The sequence below is a fragment of the Hipposideros armiger genome, unplaced genomic scaffold (genome assembly GCF_001890085.2).
Source record: "Hipposideros armiger isolate ML-2016 unplaced genomic scaffold, ASM189008v1 scaffold_322, whole genome shotgun sequence".
Lineage (NCBI taxonomy): Eukaryota > Metazoa > Chordata > Mammalia > Chiroptera > Hipposideridae > Hipposideros > Hipposideros armiger.
The window spans coordinates 147,928-168,139 of NW_017731672.1; the positions used below are offsets into that span (position 1 = coordinate 147,928).

The window sequence follows — 20,212 nt, forward strand, 5'->3', positions numbered from 1 at the left end:
GAAGAAAACAGTACTTAGGGAAGCAGCTATCCAGGGGAAACAGAATAATCTGTACTGATAGATCAAGAATAACTCCAGTGGACCCAAATCAACCCCAATAGCAACAACAATATCAGGTAGTGTGATGAAGATGTACAATATGTTTTCACTACAAATCTGTTGGGATGTATCTCTTACCTTTTCTCTAAATTTCTAAAAGTACAGAATTCTATATAGATAATATATTATTGAAATGTACACTTGAAACCTATATAATTTTACTAATCAATGTCACCCCAATAAATTAAATTAAAAAAAATACAGAGTTCTAAAGGCTGCCAAAAGGGTATTAAGCAAAATATATATTTGATTTTCCTGGTTAATAATCCTGTTAATGGCACATACAAATAAATTCCAGAAAACCAATACATGATGAGTATGTAAAATATAGATATATATTTAAACTGTCTTAATACTTCAATACTATAGTCACTTATGCTGTACAAACTAAAACACTAAGAAAAGTCTCAATTTTATCTCAGTCTCTCCCACTTCTGCTTTTGTGACATTACATCTGCCTTTCATAAAATAAAAAAAAAACACAAAAATCCTGACTTTAAAGAAAAAGCACTTATTTCATGCTTATCATAAAGAATGTCAGTGATAGTAGTTAATTTGGAATACTCATGAAAATAAATTGAGTAGAGCAGGAGTGGTAGAGATTGAGGTGCCACAGGCCAAATTTAGCTTGCTGCCTATTTTTATAAATAAAACTTTATTGGAACATAGCCATGCTTTTCAATTTACACATGGTCTGTGGCTGCCTTCACCCTCTAAGGCAGAGTGGAGTAGTCATGACATAGGCCTCACGGCTGGCAAAGCCTAAAATATTTTCTGTCTGGACCTTTACAGAAACAAAACAAAACAAAATAAAAATAAACAAGCAAACAAACAAAAAACTTGCTGGATTAGAAGATAGCCATAGGCATTTTATATCTTCTTATACCAACTCTCCCCTCCACTTCTCCCCACTTCAAATAAACTGGGCTAAATAATAGCAATATTTATATATCAGAACAGTCTATTTGCTTAAGTACCCTTTGGTTATCAATTACTTGAACAGAGCAATAAAAATTGTGGTCTCATAAAAAGTCTTCAAGACTTCATTTTTGTAATATAGAGAATATAGATGTGCCAGCAGGAATACAATAACAGCATGCATATGCCTATTTGTCAAAGACTTGTACAAATATGTACAAAGTCCCATTCTATGTCCTATGACAGTCTTGTATAGCCTTGTCCTCTGTTAGAGTCTACGTTCTTTGAAGGCAAGGAATGCATCTCTTATACCATCAAGCCTTGGTTTCTTGTAGCATTATAGGAGCTAAGTGAATATGAGTGGAGTGAATGGATAATGAGTAGAACAAAGTCTCCCTTATTAGAATTTATTGAAAGAAAAAATGAATTAATTAGCACACTTAAACAAATGTATTTTTCTAATCACAGTAGGTGCACAGTATTTGAGCAAAGAAATAAAGCTGATTTTCATGCATGGCTTGTGGGAACACTTATAACTCTGTGCCAGGTCTTTTAGAGTAAATACAATTTAATGGCTAATTGTTGCTAATTGGAGGTACTAATGGACCTAATTTTTAATTAAGAAATGGAAATCATTTGCAATTAACTTATGGTATCCATGAAAACAGATGTTGTTTAGAGCTTGAAAAATAGTTTTTGTTCTTCAAAGTAGCTTAATCACCCCTCCATCCAAATTATGGGATAGTTTTATAAAGTAATTCCCACACATGAAGACGGAGTGTAAAGATGTCTTCAACCAAATCTTTGGTGGGGCATCACCAATTCTAAATTATTAATGAAGCTTCCCAGTGCAAACTGAAGTTATTGACTAGCAAAAATAATATGGAAAAACTGCATACTATTTTAACAGTAAATTTTGCCTTACTTTGGACTTCATTTTTAGAGCGTAATTTCCTGGTTAGAAATCTGACTCTTAGGGACTTCATATTCAACCACACTGAGTGAAACTATATTGTGATTTATGTACACTTTTTTTGTGAAATCTCGTCCTGAAGTTGTACTGATGACATTGAGTATTTTCAACCTGTTTTAGCTGGTGTGTACAAAGGATATGGCAGAGAATGTTCTATGGGTTTCTGTCATGCATTTTTTGGGTGCTTATTTCATTTTGTATTTTTTCTGAACACAGATTCAAATTCTGAATTCTTAAGGTTTTTAGAAAAGGAGAATGAATTTTGGCCCGGCTTTCATGCTCTGTTGAAAGTCTTTTGCTTGATTTCCTGATGATGTCCTTCAAGGGAATTAAACTCAAAGCAACTGAGATAAAAATGTGACAACAGATTATTGTAGTTTTCTTGCGTGCCTCATAAAATCCAACTAGGAATAGAAAAAAAATGATGTTTTTAATGAAATGTTTTCAAATTTACTTAAAATAAGATCTTTTGAACCGGTTATAATTGTTATGGAAAAGAAACACTAATAAGAGACTAGACTTCTGATTTTGCATGAAAATGAAGACCTAATTCCAACCTCCTCTCTGTTCTTAAAACAAGCTGGATAAGGTGTAGCAAAGACTTAGACAAGGAGAGATGACTCCAGTGAAATTTGTGGAAGACTCTTTATTTCCCAAACTTCAGCCACTTCCTTTTGGACATCGCCACTGTTAGCTTAGCTCTGTTCTTTCTGAATTAATATTATTATTTTAAAATGTGTCCGCCATTTGATTACTTATCCTAGACTTTCCCTATGTGAAGTATCTCTTAAATCATGCGTTTGGTGAACTTATTCTGTGTTATTCAAATTTACATTAAAGTAACAATGCAACTGTTAAAGTAAAAATAAAAGTTTGGGTCCCTGCACTCCTCAATTAATTTTAAGTAGCAGGGTGATATACAAATCACACACTGAAAAACACCACTGATCTGATACACTTTTCTGCCTTTAATTAAATCTCTATTCCAAATGTTCTGGAAAGAACTTTATTATTGCAATTTTGAGAGGAAAAATCTTCATTGTCTTTGTAACACGCTTCAGAAATATGTTTCATTAGTGATCCCCTATATTTGAAACATTCGTCCTGATGATAAGCTCACAATTTATTAATGCTAAAAACCAAAAACCAAACCAAAACAAAACAAAACCCCCCACCAAATCTGTACATACAAAAATACCCCATTTAAATAGCAGTTTCTTATGTTCATATTGCTTGATTTCCTTAACCTCCGTCACCTTCACCTCAAGTCCACTTTGGCCACCTGCTCCCATCACATTGACTTTCCTGTGAAGTAGTAGTTCATTATCCAAAATCTTCAATCCCAGTATCCTACTTCAGACCACTTGGACATCTCATTGAGACCCCTAGTCTCTATCATTCTTCTCTGTTTTTCCCTCTCTCCCATCTCCTACTGCCCTCTTTTTCTCTTTCAATTCATCCTGGAAACTATAGCTCATCACTCAGTTGCTCTCTTGCCAATATTGTCATCACACATTGTCCCTTATCTCACTCCACTCAGTAAAATCTTAGCCTTGGATTAAACCTCCTGTCCGTCTTTGTGGCTACTGATCATGATAGGAAAATCAAACATCCTCACAGGTTGGTATCAAACAAAACCCTAGTCTATAGCTTCAAATGGACCGCCGGCGCTGCCCTTCAAGCTTTTTATATATTACTAGTTGGTTTTCTTACCCCACAGCTCTGTTCTCCTTAAGTCCCTTACCAGGCCATCTCTCATTCACTCTCAGAAATCGTCACTTATTACTTCACATAGAAACAAATAAGATTCACTGTGTAGGAAGCCCTTTGACTTCCTATTGCTACATTTACAAACTTACAGCATGTATGTCATCCCTCCTTCTGTCCTCTCACGTTCCTAGAAGTGTCTGGCTTCCTCAGTGACCTTGTTCTATCAGTCATCCCCTTTATGAGTTATAATGCTAAAGTTTAGAACTCTTTTCTGACCAAGTATTTTCCATCTTAAAAAAAAATCAGTAAATCATTCAGTTCCATTCTCCATTTGTTTTCTATTATTATCTTTTCTACTGCTCTTGAAAGCCAAATTTGTTAAGTTTCTGGCATTTGCTACATCCACTTCCTTACAGGACATTCACTGTCTTTGCCCCGCCCCTGAAAACTGCCCCATCAAATTGACTAATACTTCTTTGTAACTTAATCCAATGGCTTCTTTTCAGGATGCTTCTTACTGAACAGGCCTCTCTTGAAATACTCTCTTGCTTTTGCTCCTTTTGGAACCTCATGTTCTTGGTTTTCCTTCTTTGTCTATTGTCGTCTTTTCCAATCTTTATTTTAGGCTTATTTGTTTGCCCGTTTTTATTTTCAAGGATCTGCCAACTTCTCTTCACTCTAAGCACATTCTCTGGGGGACATGACTTAATTCCATGATGATAATTCCAAAATCCACCATCAGCTAAGAGCTTTTTTCTGAGCTTCAGACATATACATCCAGATATTTAATGATTATGTCTATATGGATGCCTCATAGACACCTCAAACTCTACATGAATAGCACTGAACTTGGCCTCTTTCCTGCCAAACTTAATCTTCTTTCCTCTGGTTTAGATCCCAGCAAATGATTTCTCAGGTCATTGAGTTGCTAGGAACTTAAGCACTAGCTACCTTTAACTCTCTCTCCTTCTATCCTGACATCCAAAACAGTTACTAAGTCCTGTGTATTCTACTTTCTCAATTTGTCACAAATTTGTCAACTCTCCAATCTCATTTCCACAACTTGAGCACATGCCAATTTGATTTCATGCTTGGGCTCTTGAGTTCTGGTCCCCCTTTCCTAGTTTTGTCTCTCTCCATTGCATTCTCCACCTTATCCACAGTGATCATGTCACTCTCCAAATTGATAACCTTTTAGTGTACATTTATTGCCACCTGGATAAAGTTCAAGTTACCATATCTGATGATATTGCTCCTGCTTATTTTTCCAGGCTCACTTTTTCTACTTCCCATCTCTTTTTTTGTATCCCTGCCCTGTTGGGCCATCTGTAGCTCCCTGAATTTTTCATACCCTGCTACCCAAGAGCTATTGTATATGCTGACTTCTTGGTCTGAAACTTTTCTCTCCAACTTAGTTTCTACTAGGTTAATTCCCATGTATCCTTATGTTTCCATTTACGTGTTTCTTCCACTTTCTCTGACTTCTACTACTGCGTGCTAGTGTTTTTTTCTTTGTGCTGTCACAGCATCTTGTAACAACAGTGATTAGTATAGTTGTTGCCAACAAAATTTGAGCACTTATTTTATGCTGAGCTCTGTTTTAAGCAGGCTATATATCTTAACCTACCTTATTTTCACAACAACTTATTAGGTTATTGTTATTGATTCCTCAGATAAGTAATCTAAGTTACAGAGAAGTTAAGTAATTTTCCTAAGGCTCCATAACCAGGAAGTTACACAAGTAGATTCTGAACTCAGGCATCTTATTGGAGAGCTCACAAACTTAAACATCGTGTGTTTGTCCATATAGAAGCACTTATGACACTGTGTTGTAATCATCTTTTGTGCCTAACTTCCTAATTGGATCCTAGCTTCTTAGAGGTAAGTTGCATCCTTAGCACCCTACACAGTGATTGCCATATAGCGTGCTCCCAATAAATATTATTTTATAAATAAAAGAACAAAGTGACATGTGACTCAAAGAGGAAAGAGTCCTACAATCATATTTACCCCGACCCAGCCTCAATGTCTGCTATTGTAACATTTTGTCCCAAGAATGACAAATGCCTTGCTGTCATCTCATCATCTCACACTGTTTGTCTCCAAGAGTTTTCAGATCCTGTTCCATTTGCCTCGTGTACCTTTCCCACTCTTGTCCAACTGGTAAGCTCCTCCTCTTCCACCCAAATGGAACTCAGACTTCATTTTATTTCTGAAGGTTTCTGATCTTTTTAGATTCTAGATTTTAGTTCCTCATACTTTATACGTTTAAACATCACAAACAACAAAAAACACAATATTAAATTAGACTATAATTTTTTTCTTTTTTACCAATTGTCTATTTTGTATTTATTTGCATATCTTTAGTACTTGAGTGAAGTGCCTCACACTCAGAAGGTGTTCAATAAATGTTTGACATATTGATTGAATGAAATTAGGTTGGGTTATGCCTCTGTAGATTACCAAGCAGATATCTTGAGTTCTGATACATTATGACTATTTATTGGGTTCCTACACTGACAAAGAATTGACTATTATTTGAGTTGTCCAATACTGAATATGGGTAGATATGGGGGAAAAAAATTTAGAACACCTTTGCCTGCTTCACTTTTCTGACTTGGTCAAAGGTGGGGCAAAAGATATGCTATTTTTCAAAAGTCTCTTAAGTTGTGCCCACTAGGCAATTAACAAACATTTTAGGAAGGCAAGTCTATTTTCATTTAGATGTAGACCAAATTATCAAAGAAGTCTGTGTAAATTTATAAGATGTCAAACAATCAATTCAAATGTATTAGAGGAAAACAACTATAAAATCTCCCAAAATGTTCATTTTCCTGTCCCTTGTACATTAGTAACTTCTTTTGTATTCCACTTTTGAGATCTTGAATATATGTATATATAATTCTTAATAATATCATAGTCATATCTGGGCTTTCTAACTGTTCTGTATGATTACATTTTTTGTTGCTCAAGCACACACCAAACTGCCAGATTTTGTTTTTTAAAGCATAACTTCTCTGATCAAATTATTTCTCTGCTCAAGAACTTCAGTGCTACCTGTCTATGGAATTAGGTGGGAATTCCTCGCCTATGTTTGCAGTCTGATGTTCTACCTCAATTGATATGTGTACAGCCTGACCAATGGCTGATATCTAGTAAGTGCTTTTGATGTTTTCATTGCTCTTTTTCAATGTATTCTTCAAAGTGAAATCAACAAACCTAGTCGAAGGAAAGTTCCAGTTTGTGTCTTTTCTTATTATTAATGTTGGTGAACTATCAAGAGTAGATGCCCCTTCTTACACCACATTTTAAACAAAGTAAAGGCTATGTACATTAAACAAAGTATCTTTCTGGGCAGGGGGTGTGTGTCCCATACCCTAAATGAAACAGGCATGTTAAGATATGACAGGTAATACACTTGGGGGTAAGATAAGTGATCTTTTACTTATTACTGACAATTTATAGAGCTCTCCAAGAGGACCAAAGCAACTTCACAGCTGAATCCTAACTCCTTGTTTCACAGTTGAACTTGTAAGATGCATATTCATCCATGAGCATAATTAAGCACATCCACGGGACATGAGGAAAAGATTACCCTTCAGATGCTGGTCATGTAAACCAGGTGGCCGAGAACATGATGTTCTCTGCTTGAAAACCACCATTCAGTTGCCAGACTTGACTGCCTCATGGGCTCTTTCAATTCTATTTCTGGCCTCCGTCTCTTTCTCCAATGCCCTCTTGGTTTGGATTTTATATCCTCATCATCTAACACATCAAAGGATCAAAGTGTTCAAAGCTCTTCAGGCTTCCAGCATTTTATTTAGTTAAAAAAAACAGCAACAAAAATGAAAAATTGTGCCCCTTTCCTTTTTTTTTTTTCTTTTACAAGAAAGCAAAATTCAAAGTTAAGATGAAAGAAAGCACAAGAAGATCTGTGCCATTCAAATGAAAACCTACCTTTCCACATACATACACCTTTTATAAACTGCACCATTAAATGTTATAAAATAACTTAAATACCGCTAGTTACAATCCTCGAGACACTAATTTATTCTCAATCAATCCCTGCCACTTTGTTGTACAGATGGAACATTGGCAGCTTCTCTTTCAATATCCAAAACACCATTTTTGGAACAAATTGGAAGTTTTGATTCATTCAACACACAATTATATTGAGCACCTACTATGGGTCAGACACTATGCTGGGAGCTAAGCAAGCAAAATGGGATGATTTTCTGATTTCAGAAGAATCCTGGTCTCTAAAGCAGTGCTTCTCAAACTATGTTTTTTTTTATTAATCTGTGCCCTCTTTTGATAAACATGAGTATATTCTTCAACATCCCAAAAATTCTGATGAACCCTCCTAACACGGAGAATTACTGATACACAGAACAGAGGCTCTATTTTCCGTGTATCCTTCACAGACCAAATGTTTTTGAGCCCTTACTTCGTATTTCAAAAGTGACATATTTATTTTCCATACACGAAGCTGATTGGAATATTGAATATACTTTTTTGAACCATGCTACTCCAACCCCACTCTCCACCCCCTTGCTCTGTAACTGAATTCAGATTCCTTGCACCCAGTCCTGTTGAGAATCACTGCTTTAAAGAGTCTTGGAGAAAACCAGGCAACTTCCATCTCTCCCCTCCAATCAAGTCTTAAAGGAATTAGAATTTTCCTACCTGACACAACAGCTGGTGGAGTATCATAATCCTGTCTTGGGACTGAATCTTTGAATGAAAAGAGCATGAGAAAGAATGCAATGAAGTACAAAAGAAAATAAAATAGACTCTTAGCTCTAAAATTTGGAAGTGCCCCCGGTATGTCATATGGCTGCCTAAGTCCCCTGCCTTCACACTGTTAAGGCACTATAACCCCTTGTTTACAGTTGACACAATGGTCCCCATTACCACCACACTTTCCATGTTGTCAGGACCCATGTGACCTGCTAGGACAATATAGCCTATCCCAGAGCATTGTTGTCTTCCTCAGTCTGTCATAATTTTGGTCCCTTCCTTGGGAAATCAAGGTGAAATTTGTACCCTCTCTGGCTGACACAAAAGTTCTACAAGGCAGCCCATCTGAAAGGGGTCCAGAGCATAATATGAAACGAAGTCCTGGAGATAAAAGTAAAGCATGGAGAATTTAAAAGAGATAAATGAAAAATTTGCACACGCCCATACACTATGGGAGCTGATGCATTCTGATTCCTCAGCTCCAGCTCTGATTCCAGTGGTTGTCAGTTCAGGCCAAGAAGCGTTGTGTGCTGGGCTTGTGTGAACAGAGATAAATAGAGCAGGGTCTATTTAACAGATGGGTGCTGTCTTTTTCCAAAGTGTCATAACGTTGTAGGTGGCGAATAGTAGGGAAAGGTTAATTAAACTACACGGCATCCATTTCAAAATTTGGGGTTCTATGAGACCAAACATATTTGCTTCTTTTGAAAATGAAAAAGTGGCTTCAGCTTAATAGAGTTCCTTTAGCCAGAGATCTAAAAAAGTAAAGTGGGACATGGCCTGTGGCCCAAGGTCCCCCTTTTAAATAAAAATGGAAAGTTCTAATCTAACCGCAACTTCCCTTGGAGGGATGAACTGTCTAAAGGACCAGATATTGCTCACATTCAAATAAACTGCCCAAACATGGTTAAATAGATGTTCCGTGTGACCCTTATTCTATTTACATGATCATTATTTCATTTTAAAAACTAAAACCTCAAACTTCATTTTTCCACCTAATCGAAAATTTAATTTGGATGATCACAAAGTTCTCCATTTAATCTCCTTGCCACAGAAAGACAGCATTAATCACTCTCTCATGAGAAGACAGATTAAAACTTCAACATTACGAGGCACTTTGACCAGCAAAAGCAAACACTGATCAAAGATTCAAAAGCAAATAAACCTTAGTTAGGTGTGAGTCATTTTGTTTCTCGCAACAGGTATGTGAACTAGCGAGTTGATTATAATCCCCAAAACTAGAATAAATAGAGTCATTTTTAAAGGGTCTCCAAATATTTTATTAATAATGGTAGTAATTCTTAGTGCCTTTTAGAAAACTGTAATCACACATTATTACTACAAACAACCAAACTAAAAGTTAATTTTAAGACCATGCCACTAGTCATTTTTCCAAAAATATAATTTAAAACATTTAAAAATAAATAATAAAAGTAAATCATGCTTCTTGTTGAATACTTGAAGAATGTAGAAAATTATAGCGATTAAAATAGAAATTATCCCTAATCCCATCACACTTGTTTTGTATTTCTTCTAGCCTTATTTCATAAATATCTTCTCATATTTGATACTCTACTCCACATGTGCAAATTACATCCTGTTCTTTTGGTTGAGATTATAAATAATCCTTTTCTTACTTATTTGAAACTCTTCACTTCATGCTATTCTACATTCTGGTTTATAGATGGCTTATGATTTATTTCATTCTTCTTCTTTATTAGACATTTTAAAGAATAGTGGGTTGAGCATTTTTTGAGGTATAAAGACTCTTTTGTTATTCTAGAATATTTCCATACAATAGCTTCTAAAACTAAAACTGCTCGCTTGGTTAGTCAGTAGAACTGGTTTGAAGTGTCTTGTCTGCCCACCTTGCTATCCAAATGACACTTTTACAAATTTAGATTCTTATCATCATATATCAATGATTTAAAGTGTTTATTTACTTATATATTCATCAGCAATGTGTATTATGATTATAACTTTATCTAATAGGTAATTATGTGTGTGTTTGATTAAATTATTTATTATTTATTATTTATTTTTTTGCATTCTATTTCCTCCTTTATCAACTAGTCACATTCTTTGGTATTTTATCTATTGGGGCTTTTGTATTTTGTTGCTAATTTATTTGAACTCAAAATCCATTTTTAAAGAGTAAAAACTTAGTATTTTCAAATAAGCTTTTATAATACTAGACTTCCACATAATGCCTTCTTGTTTATTATTTATAAGACTAACTTCAAAGTTCATTTATCTTACAATAAGACTAAACAAGTTTAAAAAAAATAAAACTCCCTTTTATTTATGTTTTCTGTCTTGTATTTGACCATTTTTTAATTAATTGATACATTTTCCTGAAAAACCATTTAAAGAGATATACTCATTACCATTTCTGAACTGATGATACTATTTCCTAATCATGAGTCTATTAAACATTGTGAGTTGCTTTTTATCACTCTCAGTCCTAATACTTATATTCATACCTAATAATTGAAAATATATTTTTAAGCAAAATGAATAATTTAGAATTTTTCCCTGTAAATGCCAGAATTTTAAAGTAATAAAGGAAAAATGGCATGCCTGAAAAATGTTAGAGAACCATGATGAACAAATGGAGTACAATTACAAGTTGAATTTTGTGAGTGGCTGTGGTTACACCATGGGAATCCAGTGATGTCACAAATCACCAGTGGTTTGGAGAACACAAACAGAACTGCAGATAAGGAGCCTGCAGAACAAAAACTTTATTTCTTTCAACAGATTCCGGTGACATTGTAAGCCACTGGTGAGCACCAACTGAACAAATGGAAAGGAGATAAGAACCTTGTAAAACAAGATTGCCATGCAATTTGGAGGTTCTCATAACAGGGTAAAATCCCCAGGGGTCTGCTAAAGCTTACAATAGAGTGATAAGAAATTATGGATAACAGGGCTTTGGTTCTATAGAGGGACTCCTGTGACCAAAAATAAACAAAAGTGGAAAAGCTAGAAAATTCTTCAAGGTCAGCAGAGCCTTGGAATACAAGTTACACTGCTTGCATAAAATTCATTTCTTTTAAGGCCTGCAGATTCTGTCCAGTTTTAAAATAGGTTGAAGATTAAACAATAAACATTTGAGGTGGCAAGTGGTAGAGAAAGTTTAATTAAACTACATGGTATCCACTTCAAAATTTGGGGGTGTTGGGGACCATATAGATATAATTTTATGAAGATAAAAAAGAGGCTTTGGTTCAGTGCACATTTTTTACCCAGGGATCTTAGAAAGGAAAGTGGGACCTGGCCTATGGCCTAAAGCCACCCTTCTAAAAATGGAAAATTCTAATCTAGCTCCAACTTCCCATTAGCCCTGATTACTGCTTACTTTGGATGATTCACTGGATCTCTCTCTGCTCTGCCCTTGGAACCTATCTGTTTCTGGAGCTCAGGTTTCTGTCTTAAGCTTGACTTGTCACTGCTCACCCCTTGTTTTGCAGAATTTTAGCGAGCTTAGATGCTTGAAAGTCTCTGAACAGTTACTGGTAGGAGAGAGACATACTCAAATAATTTTAGATTGACTAGCTGTGGCAACATGGTGGAGAATGGATTGGAGCAAATGGAGACAGGAAAAAGGAGTAACAGGCTATTATAATTAATCAAAGGAGGCCCAGGGCACAGTGTCTAGAAATGTGGAGGAAGGGATGTATTCGGCAAATGGCTATGAAACAAAATTGGTGGGACTTGAAAAGTAATTATACATGGCGGTGAGAGAGAAGAAAAGAGTCTAGACTGAGTCCTAGAGGTAGCATTTGTCTACCTGGGCAAATGGTCATGAGGTTGGCTTGAGAGGAAATAAAAAGCAGGAATGTATAAGAAGGGGGTCAGTGGAGAGGAAGCTAATACGATTAGTTTGCGTCATGCTGACTTGGAGATGTCGGAGGGAGATTTACATGGTAATCGTTATCAAGTAATTGGGTAAATCAGTCTAAAATTTTAAGATGAGGTTAGCATTGAGGTCTCAGATTTAGGAGTCTTTGGCATAGCAAGCAGAGTTCAAAACCATGAAAGTGGATGAGATTGCTTAGGAAATGATGTTTTAATGAGAAGTAAGTAAAAAAATGAAGCCCTGGCTTAGCAGCCTGTGAAAGAAAAGAAGAAGCAATGGCCAGAGAGGTCAGCGGAGAACTAGGAAAACTCTGGGCAGGAGTCACAATCTGAGAGCTTTTAGGACAAATGGGGTTCAATATTCAAATACAGGGAAATTTCCCATTAAAATCCAAATATTTAGCTTATATTAAAAAATTGGAAGATGCGGCCACCCCAGCTCTGTGTGCCTATGCACCAACAGCTACCTGGGGTTGAGTAGTGATCGCCCTCTTAGACAAGGCGTTGTGTCCCAGGTGTCAGATGCCTGACGTTTCCCTACTGTTCATCCAACACTCAGGCAGAGTTATCAGCATTGCGTTAAAAATACCTCTAATTTAAAATATAATCTCTGATATCATGTCTATGTATATTATATGACATAGGTAGATACAGACCACATTTGATTGTATATTTCTAAGGTTTTTTTTTTGCTTGAACTCGGTCAGTTTTATTCATTAATGTGACTTGACTGGCCTCTACGGACTTTAGGGTTTAAGACTCTGGAAGAGTATGTTCGACGCTAAGGAAGTGGGAACTTGAAAGAAGCAAGCTATGCCAAATGAACTAGAGCAGGCCAACGAGCTGTGCTGTGGACTTGATAGTTTTCTACGCCCCTTCTGGTGAGGTGGACAAGATCCCCACCACAGGAGGTAAGGGTTAAGGATGGCTCATTTGATAAGCATCTACTACCGTGTTTCCCCGAAAATAAGACTGGCTCTTATATTAATTTTTGCTCCAACAATCTACATTTATTCATTTATTCATGTACAAAAATCTACATTTATTCAAATAGTCATGTCTGGCTGACAACCGTAACTGGGGCTTACGTTTGGGGTAGGGCTTACTTTACAAGCATCCTGAAAAATCATGCTAGGGCTTATTTTCTGGTTAGGTCTTATTTTCAGGGAAACACGGTAGGTGTCAGACATTATCCTAGGTATGTCACATGTGTCATTCCATCTAACAGTGGAAACTGCCCTGGGATATAAATGGTATTTTTCCTACTTTGTAAAAAAGACAATAAAAGTTCAGAAAGATTAAATAACCTGCCTAAACATGCATAGCTAATAAGGGCTTTGAACTCAAGTTTGATTCTCATGCTCACTGTCCTTTCCATGACAACAAGCTACTTTCCCAGCAATGATAAAGTACTTTGAAAAGATGCAATAGATGGGAAAATTTGATAGTCACTCCAAATGCCAATCAAAAACTCACTCAAATGAATCTATAATGGTGTATTAAAGTATAAGAGTGACAGTTGAAGACAAAAGTATAATAGCAATCTGGACACTACATATATAGTGATATTTTATTGAATATATCAACACAGTAATACTGTTTCTCTCTGCCTTTCTAGAACCTTATGAAATTTTAAACCTTTGCAAAGCATCAATTTATACAAATCTTTTAGTATACCTAAGCATTATTTAGTACAAATTTGAAGGCAGAAAAGAATGAAAAAAAAAAAAACTAGAGGAAACTTAGTATTAAAAATAAGCCACATGCTTAAAACTTTTGCTCTCTAAGAAAGAAAGGGGGTATGTATCATTATTTGATAATTTGGCTATTTTCAGCTGAGTAAAAATTGTGGTCTTGTATAAATGTGTTCTTTTTGAAAATGCTCAAATACTAATCATAATATATGTTATTGAATCAATAACTATTATAATTCTGAATCTGTTCTGTGTATTTTAGCTTATTCTTTCAGTTCCCTAAAGGATTTAGCCATATTCTCAATTAAACTTAGCTCTACTATTTTTTCTTGTTTGCAAATTTGAACTTCAGCAAGTCAGTTGGCTTTACTTTTGATTCAAATGAGTAGGATTTATAAAGCATTTTTTGCTATGCTTTGCATTATGACTTATCAGATTCCAGATTGTCATTTGATGTAAGATTGTAATATTTCACTTATTGAGAATTTATGATCCCTTAAGGAGGTTAAGGCTGATATGAAGGAAAATTAAGAGTGGGCACTTGAGGAACGTTAGGCCTCCCAATCCTATTCTTCGGGTCTGTTTTGTTAGTAAGTAAGCCAAATGACTACAAATAATCCTTACCCATCACTAAAAGCTCTAGAAATATTACCTTTAAATCCTATCTCCCTGGTGAAAATTAGCTGTACCACAGTGTAGAGTCAAATGTCGTCCTAGACGTGACTTTTAAAAGCCTAGGTCAAAGACCTAAGAAATCATTTGACCCTGCCTGCCCAAGCTTTCAGAGAAGTCAAGTATCAGCAACTGCTTTTTATAGGTTCAGCAACTGAGGCCTTCGAGATAGGTACTTCAGTTATGTTAAAACTAAATTTATTTATTGAAACAAAGTGACTCTTTCCATTAATTATAAGGACTTTCTTCTATTTAGAGCGGATTATTGAGACCTCCGTGGAGATGTCAGAAACTTCTTATATTCCAAGGAGCCTGACTCAACACATCTATGTGGCAAGCAAGCGATTGCTTTAAGGTAAAATATCCAATATGTAGCCAGTGTTCATGATATATGTAGATATTTGGAGATGATGCCAGCATAATTGTAAAGAATCACAGAAGTGGTGACTGTGAGATATGTAGGCTTAAAGACATAGAGGCACATAGTCAAAGGGGCCTCATATATCATCATGTTCAATACTTCAACTAGACAGAGAGGGGAATTCAGGCTGGAAGATGTTATTTTCCCTAGGACAGATAGAAACACAGATTTTTATCCAAAGATTTGATTTCTATCAAGATTTGAATCCAGAATCCCTGACTCCTAATCTAGTGCTGTTTCCAAAATACTTAAGCTGCCTCAGTCAAAAGAAAGTGCATTTTATTCTTTCTACACCTTTAAAAATGACAAAATTCTCTGTATTAACATTTATAAAAAAATAAAATAAAAACTGTTACCACTGGTGTCATGTGAGACATTGACTTTGAGGTTTTTCATTGTTTTCTATAATGGTAATTAACAAAGTTGTGGTATTTCAGGTTGTTTTAGACATTTGCCGTCTTGAGTTTTGGGGCATTGTCTTTGAATAGATTTTTTTTTTAAATAAAGTTTTGCTAATGATTTCAAATGTCTCATTGACATAAAACCAAGGTTGCGATAGGTATTTTTCGATATACTTTTCTTCCCTAAAGAAAAATAATGACTACTCAAAAATAGCCCAACCTATAAAAAAAGATCAAGTACATTACATTCCTATTTTTCAACATCATGTATGTAGACATATTCAAAGGAAAGGTGAAAAGAACTCGATTGTGTCAGGTTCTCAATTACTTTTTATTGATTTAAACATTGAACATAAATAAAAAGTCCTGTGTATTAGTCATAGTCAGGGCTGGCCCCCACTTGTGAATAACCTGGGAATGATATATTAGCTGAAGTGGTAAGCATCTGGGAAAAGGAAAACAGGCTCAAATGTATTAAATTACAAGGTCTAAATTTGCAGGTGCATGCATCAAGACACTTTTCCCAACACAGACATTATACCTGGCACATTGTATCATAAGAACAAGAAGTAACCCAAATTCAAATGCAACACAGTAGAACCTTCAGTCTTGTCAATGTAGTAAATGTGTCCCAGAATTAAATATGCATGCGGAATGCCACCTATTCATACAGGAACCTGAAAGGTGTCTTAGTTAATGGTACAGAACCAGTTTTGCTGATAATGCCAGTGAAAACAGAGCCTTGCATCTTATTGAAAAAATCCAAGAAAACAAAACAACACGCTTTAACTCACCGTTCCTGTTGTGCCCAACGAAAGATGATTCATCTGTTGTGTCAGGGGGCCCATCATATTCGCTGGCTGCATTGACATAGGATGGTCCATTGTCGGCGTGATCACAGCACCCTACAAGCACACACAATGTCCATCTGAAAACACGTTCCACAGGGAAGGAAACTTTTAAAAAAAAATAAACACAGTGAACCGTGTTAACATGTGTTTACTTTTTACTGAAAGGGCTAAATTCAACTGTGTAGAATGTTTACATCCATCCATGTCATTTTATGTTCATCTAAATATATAGCATTAGCAACTTCCTTTCTTCTGATGTGATTTATCTGTGATGTGTCTAAAATGGCTGTCATTGACAATTCCAATATTCAAAGTAGAATGTATTCTGAGATATGGTATACATCCCCTCTTCTCACTGTTATAATTACCAACTTCACTGACTAAAAAATATGAATACTATGGAAATTCTCTAGTTTTCATTGATATTGAACAAGACTTTTGGGTTATGCCATTTATCTGTGATTTATGTGGCTAATTCTTGATCACATCAATACAATCTACCAAGGGAATAACACTGGTCAAAATGGGTTTCTTGACTGGTTCTCTTTGAAGGACATATTAAAATATAATCTAAATGTTATAAAAATTAAACTTACTATTTCTCATGTCTTTTCCTCCAAATCTTTTGACCTACTTTCTTTCTATTGGTGCTTTTGCCACAAGACAGAAGAATGCTGAACACTGTTAAATGCTGGTCAAATGCAACATAGCTAAAAATTTTTTAAAATGTAAAAATATCAAGTGTTTCATCAGGTGTGAAGAAAAGCCTACTTCTAGAACATGCTTTTGGATTTGTTATAACTGTTGGGAAGGCAAGAAATGATAGACATTTCAAAAAACTTCTGTCCATATACAAAGTATCATATGGCCACTGAAGCTCAGAGCCAGGCCACTTTACCCTTCCCTTCCTTAACCTCTATTCTACTATTCTGCCTTAATTGATGAACTTAGAGAATGGAACAATATTAAAAAAAAATGAAAATCTAGGGTTGGATGGAATCTTTCATATTCTATAATTCCAATGTTTTATTTTGAAGATGACGATAAAGGCAGAAATTTGAGCTATAACAACTCATTTAAATACTCAGTGGTAATAATAAAATGATTATGTATCTGGATGCTTTTTTAATTCTCTAAATATTTTTCATTATGTGACTTTATTTCCCATATAAGTAAACATTTTGAAGAAATACAACTAGGACAGATTCATGTAGATGGCAGGATCTCAGATCTCAAACTGATTACCCACAGCAAATATTTCCTAAAGCACTTTTTTACTCAGGATGATTAGTTTTTCATGTTATTATCCAAATCCAGCTTCCTGACTGTATCGGTTAAAAGAGCAGGCTATCACTCATTATTTTTTATGGGTGCCTCCCCATTACTATGGAGGGAGACTAGCAATAGAGACAAATATTTGGAAATGCTTGATATGCAGTCACCTTTGTCCCAAGAGGAGTTAGGGCTTTTGAGTGAGAATCAATCAGAAAACATATATGTTATTCTATATGTAGCTTGTAAATATACACATTTACATTGTTGTGCATTGTGTTGCCTGAATTTTGTGATGCTTCTGTGAATTATCATTCATTAGGCTGCTTCTTGAATGGGAGACACAATGAGGTAAGCTTTTTACTTATAATTCAGAGACACATCACTTTTTCTTCCTGCTCTCTGAATTAACAAAAGCATCTGCATGTTATATTAAAAAAACAAACAAACAAACAACAACAACAAAAAAAACCACACTGGCCTTCATTTCAAGTATTTGCTGTGTCAGGCCAGAAATAAACATGTCATGAAGAATGGGCGTTCTCCTTAGATCACTTAGAGAAAAATTATACAATAACTTCAGACTTAAGACAAGTCCTAAAACATTTTTTTTTCCAACCAAAAAGTGGCGCTTTCACAACATTTTAATCCTTAGTAGGTGTAAGACTTCAATACTCTTCTTGAACTTGAGAGTTAGTCTATATTTTTAGAACATTTGCCTCTAGGGAGTTGAACATACAGGTAAACTGTCACAATCCTGGAAAGCCCTCAATTCTAATCAGCCTTCTCTAGCCACATAAAGGATTGTTGGTCATAAATCAGAGATAAAGACCAAATTGTGTTTGTAGAGAATACTTTCTTCTCAGTGCCCTAGGGGTGATCTCACTCCCCAGTGGTACCAAAAGGTAGACATTAGTCTTTGTTTGGGAGGCAATATGCAAATGAGATATGTGAGTATGTGACAGATGAATCAAAATCCATGCATACGAATACAAGGAGTGAAGGTCTGCATTTGGAATTAATTTAGGAAGCATTGTCTGGTCTCTTTAAAGAATTCTTTCTCAGCAAGTGTTTGGAGACTCATTTTATTATAGATGCCACAGAGTGAGTGCTGCTTCTGTGTATAAACCCAAAACCTGACAATCAAAGGGAAGAGAGTGGGAAGGGATTTGTCATAATTTGAAATCGCAAATAGCAGCACTAGGCACAGAGTGTAAAACAATGTCAGGGGACATTATTTTTCTAACCAGCCCAGTTATTGCAAATAGATGAATAATAAAATAATAATTCTTGGGGGAGGGCATGTGAGAACATACATTCTTGTTCATATTCAGTAAAAATGGTCAATAAAAAAAAGGATTGCTGCAAATTATTAAGAACAGAAATTCCTTTACGGTCTCAAAGGATGGAAGAACTTTACAATCAGTGAGTCAGTTGGAAATATTAGAAACAATCTGTAGAAACCCCCTGGAGAAACAAAGTTTCTTGATGACACTTTATCAGGGAAAGACAACTTAAAGAGTTTGAAGTGTTGGGTATCCACAACAAAGAATGGTGTTTGTCTCATCAAAGTTTACAGCATCTCCTTTATACTGTATAGGACATAAAAAAAAAAAAAACGGAGAGAGAAAAAGAAAAAGAACAAAAAAAGGAGAAGATAAGCCTTATGGGGTTATTAAGAAAAAACTAGTGCCCTCAGCTCTAATTGTGCCTCATTAACTATACTGTTGAATCCATTCCTGTCCGATGCATTTAATCCACAGACTGAAGAGTGTTTTGTGACAGATGTTGCCAACACATTAAGGGCCATTTCATGTGCTCGAAATATATAGAATGTGCTGTCTGACGGCATTTGCTTGGCAAATGGCAAGGCAAGAGGAAACAGACTTTTCATTTTAGGATCTCCGGATGTCTGGGTTTGCTCAATGTGTAAGCTGCGAAGAAAAATACTGTAATATGCTGTAATGCCACTAAAAAGCACAATGGCCAAACAGCTGATGGCAATGTCTGGTCTATTTTAGCCACTGCCTCTGCAACACAAAGCGACTCCTACTCCAGAGACGTAAGGCGGATCTGGTTGCTGTAGCTCTGAAATAAACAATCTCAACAGTAATTTGGATAAAGTTTCCCAAGATCCTTGATGTGGAGTAAACATAGCCGACCTAACGCCCCAAGAGTATCTGTGTTAACCTTCTGCCAAGAGTTGAAAGAAATTGTAAGTCCTAGAAAGTGCCTCAGTATTTTCATTTCCTAGCTGACAGGTAGGATCACTGGCAAACTTGGGAATACATGCGCGGGGTCGCTCCCACTAAGCACGTGGGTCTGGCTTAAAAACCCCTATTCATGCCAGCGTGGACTACAGTGAGAAATACCTGTATGGGCATTCCCACAGGTACTCAAGGCCAGTGCCACTCCAATTCTCGATCTGCAGACCAGCAGCAGCCACAGACAAAGAATTAAAATCCAAATCAAAATCTCTGGGCTTCGGGCCCAGGAATCTGTGTTTTAACTAGCTTTCCAGATGGTTCTTATGCTCTCTGAAGTTTGAGAAGTGTGCTCTGTCTATAAACTGCTATTGTATCAACCAAGGTTACCGTTGT

General features: G+C 35.8%; 1 protein-coding gene across 15 annotated transcripts in view; it reads right to left on the minus strand.

The window, feature by feature from the left end:
• The window catches only part of RBMS3 (RNA binding motif single stranded interacting protein 3), a 1,293,188-nt gene that overhangs the window by 46,607 nt on the left and 1,226,369 nt on the right, over positions 1–20,212 (minus strand). For 12 of the 15 annotated variants that reach the window (XM_019660623.1, XM_019660627.1, XM_019660622.1 and 9 more), the window contains 2 exons: positions 16,284–16,394; positions 8,387–8,434 (listed from right to left, as the gene is read on the minus strand). In XM_019660623.1, coding sequence (XP_019516168.1) covers positions 8,387–8,434; positions 16,284–16,394 — 159 coding nt within the window. The remainder of the gene's footprint in view (positions 1–8,386; positions 8,435–16,283; positions 16,395–20,212) is intronic. The other 3 variants (XM_019660626.1, XM_019660628.1, XM_019660636.1) reach the window with 1 other exon arrangement.